General features: G+C 45.8%; 1 protein-coding gene across 6 annotated transcripts in view; it reads right to left on the reverse strand.

The window, feature by feature from the left end:
- Positions 1–18,208, reverse strand: part of trappc9 (trafficking protein particle complex subunit 9) — a 1,142,468-nt gene that overhangs the window by 943,455 nt on the left and 180,805 nt on the right. For all 6 annotated transcript variants that reach the window (XM_072467873.1, XM_072467875.1, XM_072467870.1 and 3 more), the window contains 3 exons: positions 17,378–17,504; positions 14,975–15,120; positions 2,191–2,276 (listed from right to left, as the gene is read on the reverse strand). In XM_072467873.1, coding sequence (XP_072323974.1) covers positions 2,191–2,276; positions 14,975–15,120; positions 17,378–17,504 — 359 coding nt within the window. The remainder of the gene's footprint in view (positions 1–2,190; positions 2,277–14,974; positions 15,121–17,377; positions 17,505–18,208) is intronic.

The raw sequence follows: 18,208 nt of genomic DNA on the forward strand, positions 1-18,208 counted from the left end.
ACAATAAAGATTATTATTATTATTCAATGGCATTACTATCTCTGAAACCCCAACAATCAACATCCATGGAGTTACTATTGATCAGAAACTAAGGCGGCACATGGCACAGTGGTTTGCACTGGGACTGTGGCGCTAAGGACCCGGGTTCAAATCTCGGCCCTGGGTCACTGTCGGTGTGGTGTTCGCACATTCTCCCCTTGTCTGCGTGAGTTTCACCTCCGCAACCCAAGATGTGTAGGTTAGGTGGATTGGTCACGCTAGATTGCTCCTTAATAGGAAAAAAAATAATTGGGTACTCTAAAGTTATAAAAAAAACTATTGATTAGAAACGGAACTGGACTAGCCATATCAATACTGTGGCCACCAGACCAGGTCAAAGGCTAGGAATCCTCCGCTGAGTAACTCACCTGACCCCCCCCCCCCCAAAAACCTGTCCACTATCTCCAAGGCACAAGACATGAGTGTGATGGAATACTCTCCACTGGCCTGATGAGTGGGCGGCACAGTGCTTAGCACTGCTGCCTCACAGCTCCAGGGTCCCGGGTTCAATTCTGGCCTCAGGTGACTGTCTGTGCAGAGTTTGCACTTCCTCCCCTTGTCTGCGTGGGTTTCCTCCGGTTTCCTCCCACAGACCAAAGATGTGCAGGTTAGGTGGATTGGCCATGCTAAATTGCCCCTTAGTGTCCAAAAGGTTGGGTGGGGATACTGGGTTACAGGGTGTGGGCTTAAGTAGGGTGCTCTTTCCAAGGGCCAGTGCAGACTCGATGGGCCGAATGGCCTCCTTCTGCACTGTAAATTCTATGAAACAAATTTTTGAGTGCAGCTCCAACAACACTCAAGAGGCTAGACACCATTCAAGACAAACAGCCCACTTGATTGCTACCCCTTCCACAAACCTACTATCCCTCCACCACCGGCGAACAGTGGCAGTCGTCTGTCCCATCCACAAGATGCACTGCAGGAACTTGCAAAGCTTCCTTAGACAGAACCTTCCAAAACCACAGCCGTTACCATCTAGAAGGACAAGAGCAGCAGATACCTGGGAACCCCACCACCTGGAGGTTCCTTTCCATGTCACTCAACACCCTGACTTGGAAACGTATCGCCGTTCCTCCACTGCAGCTGGGTCAAAATCCTGGAAATTCCTTCCTAACCGCACTGTGGGCGTATCTACATCAGGGACTGCAGCAGTTTAAGGAGGCAACTCACCACGACCTTCTGAAGGGCATTGAGGGAGGGGCAATAAATGCTGGCATAACCAGGGATGCCTACATTCCATAATTTTTTTTATTTTTATTTATTTTTTTTAAAGCCCACATGGTGTAGGTACACCCACCCACAGAGTTGTTAGTGAGGGAGATTCAGGTTTTTGATGCTCCGACAGTGAAGCGACGGCGATAGAGTTCAAAGTCAGGATGGTCAGTGGCTTGAAGGTGAACTTCAAAATGGTGGTGCTCCCATGTATCTGGTACCTTTGTTCTTCTAGATGGTAGTGGTCATAGGTTTGGAAGGTGCAGTTTAAGGAGCCTTATGTGAGTTCCTGCTGTGCATCTAGTGGATGGTGCACACTGCTGCCTGTGCTTCTGTGGTGGATGGAATGCAAATCAAGTGGGCTGCTTTGTCCTGGATTGTATTAAGCCGAGAGCTTTACTCATCAAGTTAATCACAGTCCTGACTTGTGCCTTGTAGATTGGGGAAAGGCTTTGGAGAGTCAGGAGGTGAATTACTCCCAGCAGGGTTCCTAGTCTTTGACCTGCTCTTGTAGCCAGGTGTTAACATCGCTAGTCCAGGTCAGTTTCTGGTGAATGGCAACTCGCAGGATATTGACAGTGGGGGATTCAGTGATACCAGTGCCACCGAATGTCAAGGGATGGTGATTCTTTCTTGTTGGGAATGGTCATTACCTGACACTTGTGAGCCACGAATGTTACTTGCCACTTAACAGCCCAAGCATTGGTGCATTTAAGGGGAAGTTTGGCAAACATATGAAGGATAAGGGACTGGAGTTTCAATGATGGTTTTAGATGCAAAGAGATGGGAGGAGGCTTCATTGCAGCATGAACACCAACATAGACTGGTGGAGCTGGAATACGTGCTTCTATCCATATATCATATGTAATACTTTTCATAACTTCAGGAAGTCTAATATCAGAATTAAGAAAAGGACAAACATGAAAAAGCAGAACAAACCATGTTTTCAACTCTCAGTTCAAACGGCATGGGGTTATAGACCATCAGCTGAACTTCACATACATCTCCTTGCACCCACTGGAAATCTGTTGAGATGGAAAACAAAAATTTAGTTATCGACATGAGGTGATTTCACAACTTTAACTACTCACTTTATCCATTTGAAAGGTGGTACTCTGGTATCTGCATTGGTCCGAACTGTGTCTTTTTGGGGATAGGTCATCAACCTGAAACAGTTACTACTTCTCCTTAAATAAAAGCAAATTACTGTGGATGCTGGAATCTGAAACAGAGAAAATGCTGGAAAATCTCAGCAGATCTAGCAGCATCTGTAGGGAGAGAAGAGAACTAACGTTTTGAGTCCAGATGACCCTTTGTTAAAGCTCATGTCAAATGTGCGTTGACAAAGGGTCATCTGGACTCGAAACGTTCGCTCTTTTCTCTCCCTGCAGATGCTGCACCCAGCATACATCGTGTTCTGCTTTTGCCCCAAACTTGTAATTTTTTTTTTTAAATAAATGTTTTTATTCTTTTTCACATTTTCTCCAAAATTTACCCCCACCTATAAACAGTAAACAGTAACGGATACAATTTCACATCCCTTATTAACAACAACAATCCCATCCTCCCACCAAACCCCACAAAACAGCCCGCATGACAACATAATCACCAAATAAAGAAAACCCAGAAAAGGAATCGGGAATTGCCCATGGTCACTATTAACATATATAGTCCACCCCTCCAACCCCCCCCCCCCTCCCCCGCTAATATACAAAGCCATCCAAGCCCCGAAAGTGTACAATGAATGACAGCCACAAATTGCAAATCGCCCTTCCCCCACCCCATACCCCAGACTCCTCCCGTCCACTTCCTCTCGAAAACACCTCGTCCAGTATCGGTCCCTTCCCCCAACTTTTGACCCCTGCTCGGCTCATCAGAACCTGTTCGACCAGGCTCTGATGGCCGCAGCCCCCCCACCCCCCCAACCTTACTCCAGCCAGTGTGAAGGCCCCCGCCCGGGTCCCCTCCACCCTGGCCCGGTCCCAGGAAAACAAAGAAATCACTTTTAACACACAACCCCAGCAGAGACACACAAGCCCCAAAGAACCATCATTTCAAAGGAAAGCCTCAACTCCTACCTTGTCCAAATAGACAGCGTTGACTCATTTAGTACATACAGTGAAAAGATAAAGCTACATACTCTCCTACCAACCCCCTACCCTCAGTACAAGACAAGTCCTCAGTCCCATTTCTCAGTTCTACCACAGCCCTTCAGCCTTCGCAAACACCTCCGCCGCTTCCACCGTCTCAAAATAAAAGTCTGGATTTGTAGGTCACCCTCAGCTTGGCTGGATACGCTATGCCGCACCGCACCTTGCTGTTATACAGTGCCGTCTTCACTCGGCCGAAGGCCGCCCGCCTCCTCGCCAACTCCACCATAAAGTCCTGGTATATGCACATACCAACTCCAGCCCACTGCACCTCCCACTTCTGCTTTGCCCAGCACAGGACCTTCTCCTTCACGTGGTACCTACGGAAACAAACAGTCACCACTCTTGGCGGCTCACTCGCCTTTGGTATAGGCCTCCACGACCTATGAGACTGATCCAGTTCGTATCGAGAGGAATCTTCCCCCTCCCCCAATAGCTCCGCCAACATCGTGGCAAAATACTCCGTCGGCCTCGGGCCTTCCACCCCTTCGTGCATACCCACGATCCTCAGCTTCTGCCTCCTGGATCTGATTTCCAGGTCTTCCATTTTGGCTCGCAGACCCTTGTTGGGCTCTATCACCCTCCGCAGCTCCTTCCCCATCGAGGTGAGTTGATCACTGTGTTGCACTCGTGCCCCTTCCACTTCCTTTAGTGTCTCAGCCTGCTCCCGCACCTCCGCCACTGCACTCGATACTGCCGCCCTCACCGGGGCAATCGCCTCCTCCACCAGCGCTTTCAATACCGCCCCCAACTCGTTCCTCATCGCTTCCATGTGTTTTGTGAACGGTCTTTCAAGTTCCACGGCCATCACCTCGGTCATCCTTTCTGCCGTGAGCAGTGCGGTCTCAACCGGCACCCCAGTCTCCGCCTTCCTTCCAGTTCCTGAGCCGACCTTTCCACCCAGCGGCGGACCTTCATTAGCCCCCTTTTTCATGTCCATTTTTCTTTGAGCTTTGGACATCTTTCTTCTCTGTGCCTTCCAATCCTTGTTTCCTCAAAAGTTGCTCCTGGGACGGGGCATCAATACTCCAAAAAATCAATTCAGGCAGGAGCCCTCCAACGTGCAGCTTCCTCCTACCCGCCGCCACCGGAAGTGCCCAAAACTTTTAATTTTACCTGAAGTATAAAACCAAATGACGTTTGTACATTTGTAAGTATTTTCTTTAAATTGGCTATTTGAAACCCATGGGACTACCACAAAGTGGCAATTATCATATTATCAAGATTTGTTTTTTCAATCTCGGGATGTGTCCATACCTCAAATTGAAACCATCGTACACAGTTCAGAGGGCTAGACAGTTGGTTTGTAATGCTGTACAAGGCCAGCAGCACGGGTTCAATTCCCTAACCGGCTGAGAATTCTGAATTCTCCCTCCGTGTACCCGAACAGGTGCCGGAATGTGGCGACTAGGGACTTTTCACAGCAACTTTATTGCAGTGTTAATGTAAGCCTACTTGTGACAATAAAAAGATTATTATTATTAAAACAGATTAATAAATGGCAACCGAACTGATGATTTATAAAACCAAATGAACTCAAAAGAAAGTTCAAACATTCCATACAACTTATTTACCCCAAAATTTGCTCATTCTTTTAACTTCTAAAGTTAGCTTTTGGGTCTCTTTCTTCAACACCATGTCAAAGATATTCAATGTCGATTTGAAATCATGTCCGCTGGTGTCAGACTCGCCAGTGCTTTAGACAGGGGTGAAGACAGATGTCCTCGCCTTTGCCTCATTCATAGCCCGGAGGAGTGTTCTGCTTGGGTGGAGTGTAGCCATCTGGGATGGCCAATTCCCGATTACAAAATGGACACTTGCAAAGAATGCAGGGAAAATTGGACAATGCTAAGAAACAAGCAGGTTCAAGCTCTGTCTGTTGATTAGAACCTTAAACTCTCAAACAGTACAGAAATAACCAAGCAATCTACATACTAATGAGCCACCTCCGGGGACAAAAGGGAAACATTTAGATACACAATGTTAAGGCAGACTGTCCGGCGCCAGAAGAGGCTAAGACAAAGCAGACTAACAGTCACCAGGACATGCCCAGCGATCAGGGAACCACCCCTCTATTGGAGGAAAATCGATACGACTGATTGAGAAAGACCCAATTAGTTGAGGCCAAGTTCAAGGCCCGCCCAAAAGCGCGCAAAGCCCTTTTCAGTATAAAAGTATTCCCCAAGGGAGAATCTGCCTCCTTTGGCTTTGGCTCTCACCGAAGAGACCAGCCAAGCAGCTGCAGCAGACCAAGTAAGTTCCAAGTCAACGCACGCTACGAGATAGACGCTCCTAGTTGCTACCCTGTAAACAGCTCAACCCAGCAGCCTCAGAACCGAGCAATGGCCATTGTTCCTCTGACTGAGTGGGCACCCGAAGCTAAGTATAGGCTTTAGTAATAGTGGTAGTTTAGTTTGTAGAGTTTATGCATGAGTAGATTTGACTGTGTGTAAATAAGTGAGCATTGCTTTTGAACTTACTAACTGGTGTATCAAGTCATTGAACAGTATTCAGTTCTGAACCTTGTGGCGGTGCCGAAAGATACCTGGCGACTCTTGAGCAAATGTGATTAAATAGAGCCAAATTAAGAGCCAACCAAACATTAGCAACAGGAGGTCTCCCACTCCACCCAGTGTTTTGGCTTGGTTGGGTGACATTTTGTCTTTCTTACATTTGGAGAAGGTTAAGTACACCATTAGAGGGTCAGAAGGGTTCTATCTAAGATGGCAGCCATTCATTTCCTTTCTTAGGAACTAGTCACCGTTAGCTATTAGGGGGTTTAGTTTAGTTTTGTTTTTTGAGGTTAAGTTAATATGTACTTTTGCTCGTTAGTGTCGTTATTTTATTGTACAACTTTGGTTAATGGTTTTGTAGGATTGTGTTTATTATGAAAAACATTTTTATAAACATTTTTTAAAAAATATAAACTGTGCACTCCTCCCATTCCGGCCATCACATTGATCCTTTCCATTTACCTCCAAACCAAACCAAATCGGACCGCCAATGCAGGACCAGTATTCAGTTGCATGATCCAACATCAACAGTGGACAAAAGAATAAATCAGGGAGCAAATATGTCAGCTGCTGAAAATTAACAATGAACTGTGCACACCGTGGCAAAGCCAACGATCTGTCTAATTTACAAAAACCATCAGACTTAATACTGTTCATCAAAATTATAACAACATTCCTCTCGAAATTCAATAGCCAGTAAAGGAAGGCAATATGTACACATGTTTGAAATTAGTACAGTAATTATGTCCTTGTGCTGCCTGAAGTTCTTCAGCAGCCAAGTAGTGCGGGAGTAAAGAAAATTACCCTTTCCGGCCGACTAATCTTTGTTTGCTCTCTTTCTACTGACAGCTCACGACTGAGGAAGAAAAACGAAATGATGTGAGGAGCCCAGCTTCAGAATACTGAAGCAGCTTGTGGTCTAATATTGACCTTGTGTCATATCATCATGTTTGGTAGTCATCATATTCAACATACCAGGTTCTTTGTTACTGCAGGATAATCTTGAATTTACTTTTTTTTTTTTAATTGGTTGTTAAAGCCATCATACCCAGATTTCAATTTGGTTACAGTATTGTCTCCGAATGATAATATTGCTGAGAGCGAGTTGTTCTCCCATGTACGCCACTCAAGACACACACTAATCTTTACCTTACTGAACAAACATGCTGAGCGTAATAAATGGTATATGCTGCAGTAACTACAAAGGGCACTGTTGATTTGTCCGACAGTTTTAAATAGTTGAGACCAATTACTATATCCTGCGGCTGATATTTTCCACTGTCACTGCATATGTCCTAAAATGTCTCTCAACTCATAATTGCTCTCACCATGTTAGCAAATGTGGCCAAGGGAAAATCTGAAAGCATGTTACAAAATAATTTGGGTTAGTGCCAAGATAAATATGAAAAACATTGCTTACGGTTAAACATTTAATTTCCAGTGGATCCTCACTACATTTTTGCCCTCCATCTCTTGTCATGGATCTGCCCAGCAACAGATAGAAATCTGCCTGGTGACATTAGTAGCCAGAATTCAAAAGGCATAATGAGGTGTGATTTTAAAAGAATCTAGGCAAATGATATAAACTTATTTGCCACAACCCTCCAAAGCAGAGAGGCAGTTTATATCTAGCAGCCAAGGAGAGCAGATTTGCATCTAACAGTCTTGTGAGGCAGTCTTCAATCTAATAGCCAGGTGCCTGGGCAAACATCCAAGTCTGAGCGCTTAGGTTGTGCAGAAACCTTCTTAAATTAAAGGCAGTTTAAATATCTTCGCTGGACCAGGAAAAAAACATTTCCCAGACTTGAGTATCAACCCTGTATTCTGTGTTAACTATAGCTGGATTTGATTTATAGATTTACTTAATTTGGCTGTTAGTTGGGGAAAGGGAAAGTCTTAAGGAGTTCAGGTATCGTAGATATTGTTTGCAATAGGATTACATTCTACATAAAGGGTGCGTGCTTCATGTTTCATATACTTAATTGATCGAGAACACTCCAGCCCCGTTTGTGTATATTTGTCCTTTCTTTAATTCAATAAATAGTCGTTGATAATTGTTAAACATGACTGGGCTGGTTAATCTCACTGGGGCTTAAGTTGACTCCTCATACCATTCTAAAAAAAAAGAGACCAAAACTGCACACTCTCAGTAACTGGTGTTCCAAGTTGGAATACCCTCGCAGATACCATCAGCATGGTTTGTGACACCTCTACATTCAGTCACCAACTACGCTCACTTAAATCGATAGCTTTCATATTTAATTTCCCATGGAACAGTCCGCTCCACTCTGGGTATGCCATTTATCGACTGTGACTACAATGTAGCTAATCTGAATATCTTTTGGATTCATATTAATTAATTGCATGAAGAAAAAGTTTTCCCTCTTCTGGGGTATCGTTAATCACTAAAGTTATGCACAGGGCAATAATTCAATTTATATTCTACACGATGCCTTTGTCTACTAATCCTTTCACAAAGTCAATTACTAATTATCCTAATGGACCTACACGATCTACCTGTCCACCTACTGTTGCACTGCAGTAATACCCTCTTAAAAATTATGTTTATAAATTCATGACATTCTACCTATAATTTATGGCAGTAGATATGTACTTGATTATGACAGTAACGTATTGATGACACCACACTTAACTTATATACAAATATTATCAAGTCAATATACCAGTACATTTTGAATATTGTGATGAAGCTCCATGTACAGCAATACGATCCAACAATGACAATATATGCACTCATATCTTTCCCAAAACATTTAGTCACATCACTGTCGGAAGATGCTGATTTCAAAGTAGCATATTCTCACAAAGTGGAGCGCAACATCAATCATTTCTTTTTAAATAAACATTTTATTGAGGTATTTTTTGGTTTTACAACAGCAACAAAATTAACAATGTACATGAATCTATAAACACAGTGCAAAAGCCGTCTTCCTCCCTTACAGGCCCCACCTTTATTAATCTCCTACTCTAAGCTAAACTAACCCCCCCCCCTCCCCGCCCCCACCTTCTGCTGACGATTAATTTTCCGCAAAGAAGTCGACGAACGGTTGCCACCTCCGGGCGAACCCTAACACTAACTCTCTCACAGCGAACTTGATTTTCTCCAAACAGAGAAAGCTAACCATGTCCGATAGCCAGGTCTCCAACTTTGGGGGCTTTGAGTCCTTCCAAGCTAATAATATCCATCTCCGGGCTACCAGGGAAGCAAAGGCCAGAACGTCTGCCTCTTTCTCCACCTGGATTCCCAGGTCTTCCGACACCCCTAAAATCGCCACCTCTGGACTCAGCGCCACCCTTGTTTTTAACACCGTGGACATGACATCTGCAAACCCCTGCCAAAATCCCCCAAGCTTCGGACATGCCCAGAACATGTGGACATGGTTCGCTGGTCCTCCCGCACATTTTGCACACCTGTCTTCCACCCCAAAGAACCTGCTCATCCGGGCCACTGTCATGTGGGCCCGGTGAACGACCTTGAATTGTATCAGACTGAGCCTGGCACATGTTGTGGACGCATTGACTCTACTCAATGCATCCGCCCATAGACCATCATCTATCTCTCCTCCCAACCCCTCTTCCCAATTGCGCTTCAGCTCCTCAGTCTGCTTCTCCTCTGACCCCTTAAGCTCCTTGTAAATGTCAGAGACTCTCCCTTCTCCCACCCACCCGCTGGAAACTACCCTGTCCTGTATCCCCCTTGGTGATCGGAGTGGGAAGGTTGGAACCTGCCTACGTCCCGCACCTGCAGGTACCTGAATTTGTTTCCCCCCGCCAATCCAGATTTCTCCTCCAGCTCCCTCAAGCTAGTAAAGCTCCGCTCTATAAACATATCCACCATCCTCTCGATCCCTGCTCTCTGCCATCTCCAAAACCCCCCATCCATCCTTCCCGGGGCAAACTGATGATTATTACAGATTGGAGACCAAACCGATGCTCCCTCTGCTCCCACATGCCTCCTCCATTGCCCCCAGACTCTCAGGGCCACCACCACCACGGGGCTGATGGAGTACCGTGCCGACCGGATCAGCAGAGGCGCCATTATCAGCACCCCTAAGCTGGTGCCCTTACATGAAGCCACCTCCATAAGCTCCCAGGCCGACCCGACCCCCCCCAATCACCCACTTCCTGATCATGGCTAGATTCGCCGCCCAATAGTAGTTACTGAAGTTTGGCAGCGTCAGCCCGCCCTCTCCCCGGCTCCGCTCAAGCATCCCCCCTCTTTACTTGCGGGGTCTTGCCCGCCCATACAAAGCCAGTGATCACTTTGTTGACCCATTTAAAAAAGGACCACTGATTAAAGATGGGGAGACACTGAAACACAAACAGGAATCTCGGGAGGACCGTCATCTTCACCGTCTGCACCCTCCCAGCTAGTGACAACGGGAGCGCGTCCTACCTCAGAAAATAGTCCTTTATTTGGTCTACTAGTCGGGCCATATTTAGTTTGTGCAGCCATTCCCATTCTCGCGCCACTTGGACGCCTAGATACCGAAAGCTTCCCCCTACCTCTCCAAACGGCAGCTCCCCCAGCCGCCTCTCCTGTCCCTCGCCTGGCCCGCAAACATCTCACTTTTCCCCATATTTAATTTATACCCCGAAAACCGGCCAAATTCCCCCAGAACCCTCATGATTTCTTCCATCCCCTCTGCTGGGTCCGATACATACAGGAGCAGATCGTCTGCGTGAAGCGAGACTCTGTGCTCCACCAGTCCCCCGCCCCGCCGCCCCGGACCAGCCCCCTCCAGCCTTTTGAGGCTCTCAGTTCAATTGCCAGCGGCTCTATGGCTAACGTGAACAACAGTGGAGAGAGGGGGCATCCCTGTCTCGTCCCCCGATGCGGCCTAAAATAGTCCGATGTTGTCCTATTCGTCCGTACGCTCGCCACAGGAGCCATCCCAGTACCTCCCACAGATATTCCCATTCTACTCGATCAAAGGCCTTCTCTACATCCATTGCGACCACTACCTCCACCTCCCTACATTCCGGGGACATCATGATCACGTTTAATAGCCTTCTTACATTGGCCACCAACTGCCTTCCCTTAACAAACCCCGTCTGATCCTCCCCAATAACGGCCGGAGCGCAATCTTCAATCCGAGAGGACAAAATTTTGGCCAGTAGTTTGGCGTTCACATTTGATAGGGATATCGGCCTGTAGGACCCACACAGCTCCGGGTTCTTGTCCCGCTTCAGGATCAGCGAAATTGTGGCCTGACATCATCAGGGAAAGCACCCCATGCTGCCTTGCCTCATTTAACATCCTCATCAACAACGGCCCCAATATCCGATAACTTTTTATTGAACTCCACTGGGTACCCATTTGGCCCCGGGGCTTTGCCCGACTGCATGGCCTTCAGACCCTCCGCTGTCTCTTCCATCCCGATCGGGGACCCCAGCCCTTCTACCAGCTCTCCGTCCACCTTCGGGAAAATCAGCCCCCCTCGGAAGTGCCTCATCCCCTCCAGACCCGTTGGGGGTTCCGACCCTTCCTGCCTACTATAAAACTCCTTAAACGCCTTATTCACCCCTGCTGAGTCTCCAAACAGGTTCCCATCTCCATCCTATCCCCCTGGCTGCCTCCCTCTTTCTAAGTTGCTGTGCAAGCATTCTGCTTGCCTTCTCTCAGTGCTCATAAATCGCCCCCCTCGCCTTTCTTAGCTGCTCCACCGCCCTCCCTGTGGTTAACAAGCCGAACTCGGCCTGCAGCCTCTGCCGTTCCCTTAAATGCCCTGCCTCTGAGGTCTCCGCATACCTCCTATCGATCTGTAGTAAATCCTTTGCCAGTCGGTCCATCTCTGCCATGTCTACCTTCTGCCTGTGGGCCCGAATCGAGATCAGCTCCCCTCTAACCACCGCCTTCAATGCCTCCCAGACCACTGCTGCCGAAATTTCCACCGTATCGTTGACTTCCAGGTAGTTCTGAATACATTTCCTCAGCCGCCCGCACACCTCTTCGTCAGCTAAAAGACCCACTTCTAACCTCCAGTGCGGGCGCTAGTTACTGTCTTTACTAACCTGTAGGTCAACCCAGTGCGGGGCATGGTCTGAGATTATGATCGCCGTGTCCATCACCCCCGTCAGTAAAGCCCTGCTCAGAATAAAGAAATCAATCCGGGAATACACTTTATGTACGTGTGAGTCGGAGAACTCCTTCACCTTCGGCTGCCCAAATCTCCATGGGTCCAACCCCAAACCGCGCCCCCCCCCCCCCCCCCCCGCATCTGCTCCATGAACCCTTTTAGTTCCTTTGCCATTGCTGGCACCCTGCCCGTTTTTGAGCTTGACCGGTCTAAACCAGGGTCAATAACTGTGTTGAAGTCCCCTCCCATGGCCAACTTATGCGAATCCGGGTCCGGTATCTTCCCCAGCATCCTCTTTATAAACTCCACATCGTCCCATTTGGCGCATACACATTTACTAGTACCACCTGCACCCCCTCCAGTTTTCCACTGACCATAATGTATTGGCCTCCCCCATCCAAAACTACTCTTCCCGCCTCAAATACCACCCACTTGTTAATCAGAAGGCAGCCTCCGCCCCCGAACTCCTCTCTGTCCCTCAGCAACATTCCCTCTCTCGTCAGCAGAACATTCCCCCAACCCCCCTAGTAACAGCACAAGGTAAATTGACCCCTTTGATAAGCCTAACATCTGCTCACCTCCCGCTACGCTTCCGTGAGCTAGCCCGCCCAGCTAGCTTGGAAGCCCCCACCCCTGGCGCCAGACATTCTCCCACCTATTGTTCCCCACCCCTGTCCCCCCGCTCATACACACATATTCAAATGACAAACAGTCACCCGACAGAAAAAAAACGCTAAACAAAGAAAAGATCAAGCAAGACATCCAGCATCTAAACAAACACGCCTCCATCCCCCAACAGTGCAAATATAAACTTTAACTCACTCAGCTCTGCAACTGGCCCCAAATCAATACAGAAAGCCTTACAAATAGCATCCACAAAACAAAAAACAAGGAACTTTTTCAAACATGAACGTTGCAGCAAAGTTCAAAAGTTCTCAGTCCGCCACCAGTCCTTTCCTTTTCGCAAAGTCCAGCGCTTCCTCAGGCAACTCGAAATAAAAATGTTGCTCCTCGTACGTGACCCAGAGACGGGCCGGAAACAGCAGTCCGAACTTCACCTTTTTCTTAAAAAGAGTCGACCTGATCTGGTAAACCCCGCTCTTCTCCTGGCCACCTCCACACTCGATCCTGATAGATCCGCAGGATACGGTTCTCCCATTTACAGCTCCGTGTCTGCTTGGCCCACTGTAAAATACACTCCTTATCCAAATACCTGTGGAATCTCACCACCATTGCTCTGCGGGGGGGGGGGGGGTGTCTATTCGCGGCTCCCTCGCGAGCACTCTGTGAGCCCTGTCCACCTTCAAGGGTCAGGAGAAAGCCCCATCCCCCAACAGCTTCTCGAACTTGTCCGCCATGTATGCCCCAGCGTCCTCTCCTTCAGACCGCTCCAGGAGCCCAACGATTCTGCCAGCGGGACCCATTCTCTAGGTCCTCCACTTTCTCCAATAGCCTTTTCTGCTGGTCTCTCAACGTCCCCACCTCCAACTCCACCGCAGTTTGATGTTCCTCCTGGTCAGCCAGTCCCTTCTCTACTTTCTGAATCGCCCGATCTTGGGCATCCAATCTAAGCTCCAGATGCACAATTGACTCTTTAATCGGGTCCAAGCAGTACCGCTTCTGTTTGACGAAGCCCTCCTAGATAAATTGCATCAGCTGCTCCATTGACCGCTGGGTCGACAAGCCAGAGATCCGGTCATCTGTCATGCCTTCTCCCCCTTCAGCCTCAGCCCAAGCCTTCTCTGTCCGTCTGTTTCTGCCTTTGTGAGCACTTCTAGTCCTCCTCTCCATGCACTGATATGGAAATCCAGTACACAACTGCCTCTATCATCGATTTTTCAAATCAAGTCCGGTAAAAAATCAGGGGAAAAGGTCCAAAAGTCAGACCCGAGCGGGAGCCACCAAATGTGCGACTTACTCCTTCATAGCCGCCACCGGAAGTCAAGCGCAACATCAATCATGACAGCAACAATCATTACTGAATTGCTGAGGCATCTAGCAATTGAGCCAGAACTAAACCCTTGCAGCACTTCAACTTATGTCAGAATTGGCCATAGTAGTTGACAAAGATAAAATAAACAAGTCAGATAGCAACATAGATGATTCTAATGATCAAAAATTGCATAGTTAACTACAAAAGAATAGTATGTTCTAGGTCAAGTAATAAATAACTTTTTGAAGAAAGAGGAGAAAATGCTGGGAAAACTCAGGTCTGGCAGTATCTGTAGAAAGAGAAACAGGGGCCAATATGACCCTTCTTCAGAACTGCAGAGAAGTAGAAATGTCAAGGGTTTTATACGGTTAAGAGTGATATTGGACTCAAAACCTGAACTCGCTCTCCATGGACGCTCCTAGACCCAAGTTCTTCCTGCATATTCGGCTTTTATTTCAGGGTTCCAGCATTTGCAGTATTTTGCTTTCCCAGTAAGTTTTGAAGTTTCATTTTAAGTGGTACAATTATTTATCCGCTCAATTAAATGTTCCTACAGCTTGTTTTGCGGGCATTGCTGGCAAGGCTAGCACTTCCCAAATTGCCCTCAAGGTGATGGTGAGCCAACTTCTTGAAAAAGGTAGGGTAAAGTCCCTACCTAGTCCCAGATGACCAGAGGTTGCTTTCCCCTTTGAAGGGAGAGCTGACTGGTGGTGATGTAACGTGAGGAGCTCCACATCTCAGTCGAGGGGCAAGGTTGAGAAGGCAGGGCTTCATGAATAACCTCAGCCGGAATTGAACCTGTGCTGCTGGCTTTGCACTGCATTACAAACCAGCTGTCCAGCCAAGTGAGCTAAACAAACCACTGCAGTTTATGCAGTATTTCTATTTCCATAATGGGCATAATTTTAGAAATGCTTGGTTTTCCATCAAGAATCAGATTAGATACAGCAGGCAGATGAAAAACATGTGGACACCAGATTACCAGAAATAAATACAAAAGCTTTATTTAAATTGATATGATCTCACCTATTTTTTTGCTTCTTTCTTCACCACGGTTATGTGCAATAATCGGAGAGTAAATGAAAGGACTCTTGGAGGACATACTCTGACTTAGCGTGTTTTTTATTTTGAGTGGGCGGAGGTTAGGTGGAAGACTCAAGAGCATTACAGATCTAATGGAACAAAAGGATAAAATAAAGTAAAAACATTACATTTTATAATCTAAAATTTGGAACTATGAGTAATCACAAAACGGCACGTAAAAAATATTTTAGACCATTTCTTCCATGCCAAAAATCTAGAAGTAACAACTAATTGAAATGGATATATATTTGTAAATAATTAAAAATCAAAGCACACCTCAATAGCATAGGAATAATCTGTTAACTCAATAAATAATTACTTGCAATTTTAAATGGATAATAGAAGAGTCACAAGAGTACAAGTGTACAAGCATTCTCACTTGTTCAACTTACCACAAAGCAGCAGAGTAAGGGTTCTAAAACATATTGCTCCAAAATGTTAACTTAATGCGTTCAAATTTATGTTTCCAACTTGGGTTACTCTGCTCTTCCAAATGGATGAAAATTAAAATCTCCCATTTTAAAAAAATCAATACTTCTTGCAAGCCTATTTAATTTCTGAAGTATGACATTCTGCCACTTCACTGCTGCCATAAGGAGGCTGGTAACAAGTCCAATTCCAGTTTTAAGTCCTCATTTCATAGAATTTCATAGAATTTACAGGGCAGAAGGAGGCCATTCGGCCCATCGAGTCTGCACCTGCTCTTGGAAAGAGCATCTTACCCAAGGTCAACACCTCCACCCTATCCCCATAACCCAGTAACCCCACCCAACACTAAGGGCAATTTTGGACACTAAGGGCAATTTATCATGGCCAATCCACCTAACCTGCACATCTTTGGACTGTGGGAGGGAACCGGAGCAACCAGAGGAAACCCACGCACACACGGGGAGGATATGCAGACTCCGCACAGACAGTGACCCAAGCCGGAATCGAACCTGGGACCCTGGAGCTGTGAAGCAATTGTGCTATCCACAATGCTACCGTGCTGCCCCCTACTCCTCCAATGTCTCCACTGATTGATTTCCCTTACCTAAATTCTCTGTTGCAATACTATCTTTAAAGTGTTAAAATCAGAGTTTTGGATAGTTCTCTATGCAGGGTAATTGCCCATTAGAACTTCAACTTCCTGGGCAATTACCATGCACAGACATTCTGGGCCTTAAGAACACCTTTTGTGAACTGAAAACTGATCTGGTTGATCATGTGAAAGGCTGCAGAGAGGAGGATAAGAAGTCATTTGTGATTTCAGTTCAGGCCATTTCAGTGAAGTAGCAGGAATGGAAACTCGATGAGAGAGATTAATAGACTGATAAGAAATAAGAGGAGGATTAGGCCATGTATCTTGCTCCGCCATTCAATATCATGGCTAGTCCAATTGTGGGTTTCACGCCACTCTCTTGCCAATCTGCCATAACCCTCGACTCCCTTGATTATTAAAAATATGAATATATTCAAGGCAGAGTGAGGCAATGACCCAGCCTCCACTGCTATCTGCGGAAGAGAATTCCAAAGCTCAATCACCCTCAAAATAAGAAATTCCTCCTAGTTGTAGGAAAGTTGGGCAGAGATTTGAAAAGTGATAATGCATTCAAGCACTTGAGATGAAGTCGCCATAGTCCCAGATGACCATTAGCTGCTTTCCCCTTTGAGGGGGAGAGCTGACTGGTGGTCATTCAATCTGAGGAACACCACACCTCAGGTAAGGGTCAAGGTTGAGAAGGTGGGTCTTCATGAATGAAAGAGGGAGGCTGAAGATGAAAAGACGGCAGTTTGCATGAATAGCAGGATGGAGGGTGCATTGTTGAAAAAGACATGATTATGGTCATTTTGAAAACAATACAAACCAGTAACTCAGGATAAAAAATCAGCTAGCATGGAGACCAAAAAGGGAAAAGTGGTTCAAATAGGAAATAATTCTTCAGAGTCATCAACAAATCAAATAAACATCCAGTTAGAGTAGTGCAGGTAAAACCCTGGGATAATTTAGGATCAATTGAATGTCACAAAGTGGGGCTTTAGCATTAATGGATGGATGAATGAATGAAGTTGGAACAACTGGTCTTCCTTGTTCATTACTACCTTGTGATATTGAAGGCTAATTCTATCTTTGGAAGAAGTAAATCTGAAAACCTGACTTTAGCTGTGCTTTAAACTTATATGAGTCAGCTAACATGAAATATTTTAGGGTGCTTCAGGTTAAGTTCACAGCAAAAACTTCTCAGTCTAAGCAATCAGTAAAGGCAAAAGAAGCTAGGAAGGAAAATGTTTACACTGTAAAAGAACACAAGAGATACAATTAGCTATTAGTGAGCTTCTGTTCTTTGCAGTAAAAAGCAGTCTTACCTGACTATTGGAAGTTTAGTAAGAGGGACTGGAGGTAATTTCACACCATCAGGAAGTGCAATAATCTCCATTGTACCAGGGCACTTGGTTGTGTAGTTCTCTAAACTCTGAGAAACTTCCTTCTTCTCTGCAAAACAGCACCAACAAATGGAAACAACATATCACTTGGTTCTTCACTCAACAGAAACTCCAAATTATACAATCTTGCTCAGAGTGAATCCATGCAAAATAATAAAATTAATCATGTGAAAAATGAACTGTAAATGTAAGTGATGCACCTCAATTTCTGCCACAATACTTAGGCAGTTCACCTGCAGCCATACCAAAGTTGTTTGCAATCATACAGCATTGTGTCCTTAACCTGAATTCTAACAAAAAAATCACTTTCCTGAAGAGAGATTTAATTATATCACACACTTTTCCATGGCCATGGTCGAAGCCTGTTCCATGGGATCTCTCAGTACCACTCTGTAACCTTACATTATAAGATGGAGAATAATTCCAGACAGCAAACTCCAACTTCTTGTTCTAATCATTCGAAGGGAACTACTTAACTCTCACTGAGCACTCTGCTAACTACCCAATCAAGAAGTTACGGAATTGGAACTTTGCAATGTTGATTATGTAGGGCATTTAAAATCTTATAACCAAGTACTTCTGGATTAATGAGGTACAAGCAACAGCAAGAATGCGAAGAATGCTGAATACGTACAGCACCAATTCATCAATGCATCCAGTCAAAGAAAAGTGCTTCAATCCATAAGCGGCACTTCCAATTACATTATTTTAACTCTAACCTTATAGAACACAAGACTCTGAATAACAAAATAG

Source organism: Scyliorhinus torazame, chromosome 11 (genome assembly GCF_047496885.1).
Source record: "Scyliorhinus torazame isolate Kashiwa2021f chromosome 11, sScyTor2.1, whole genome shotgun sequence".
NCBI classification, from domain to species: domain Eukaryota; kingdom Metazoa; phylum Chordata; class Chondrichthyes; order Carcharhiniformes; family Scyliorhinidae; genus Scyliorhinus; species Scyliorhinus torazame.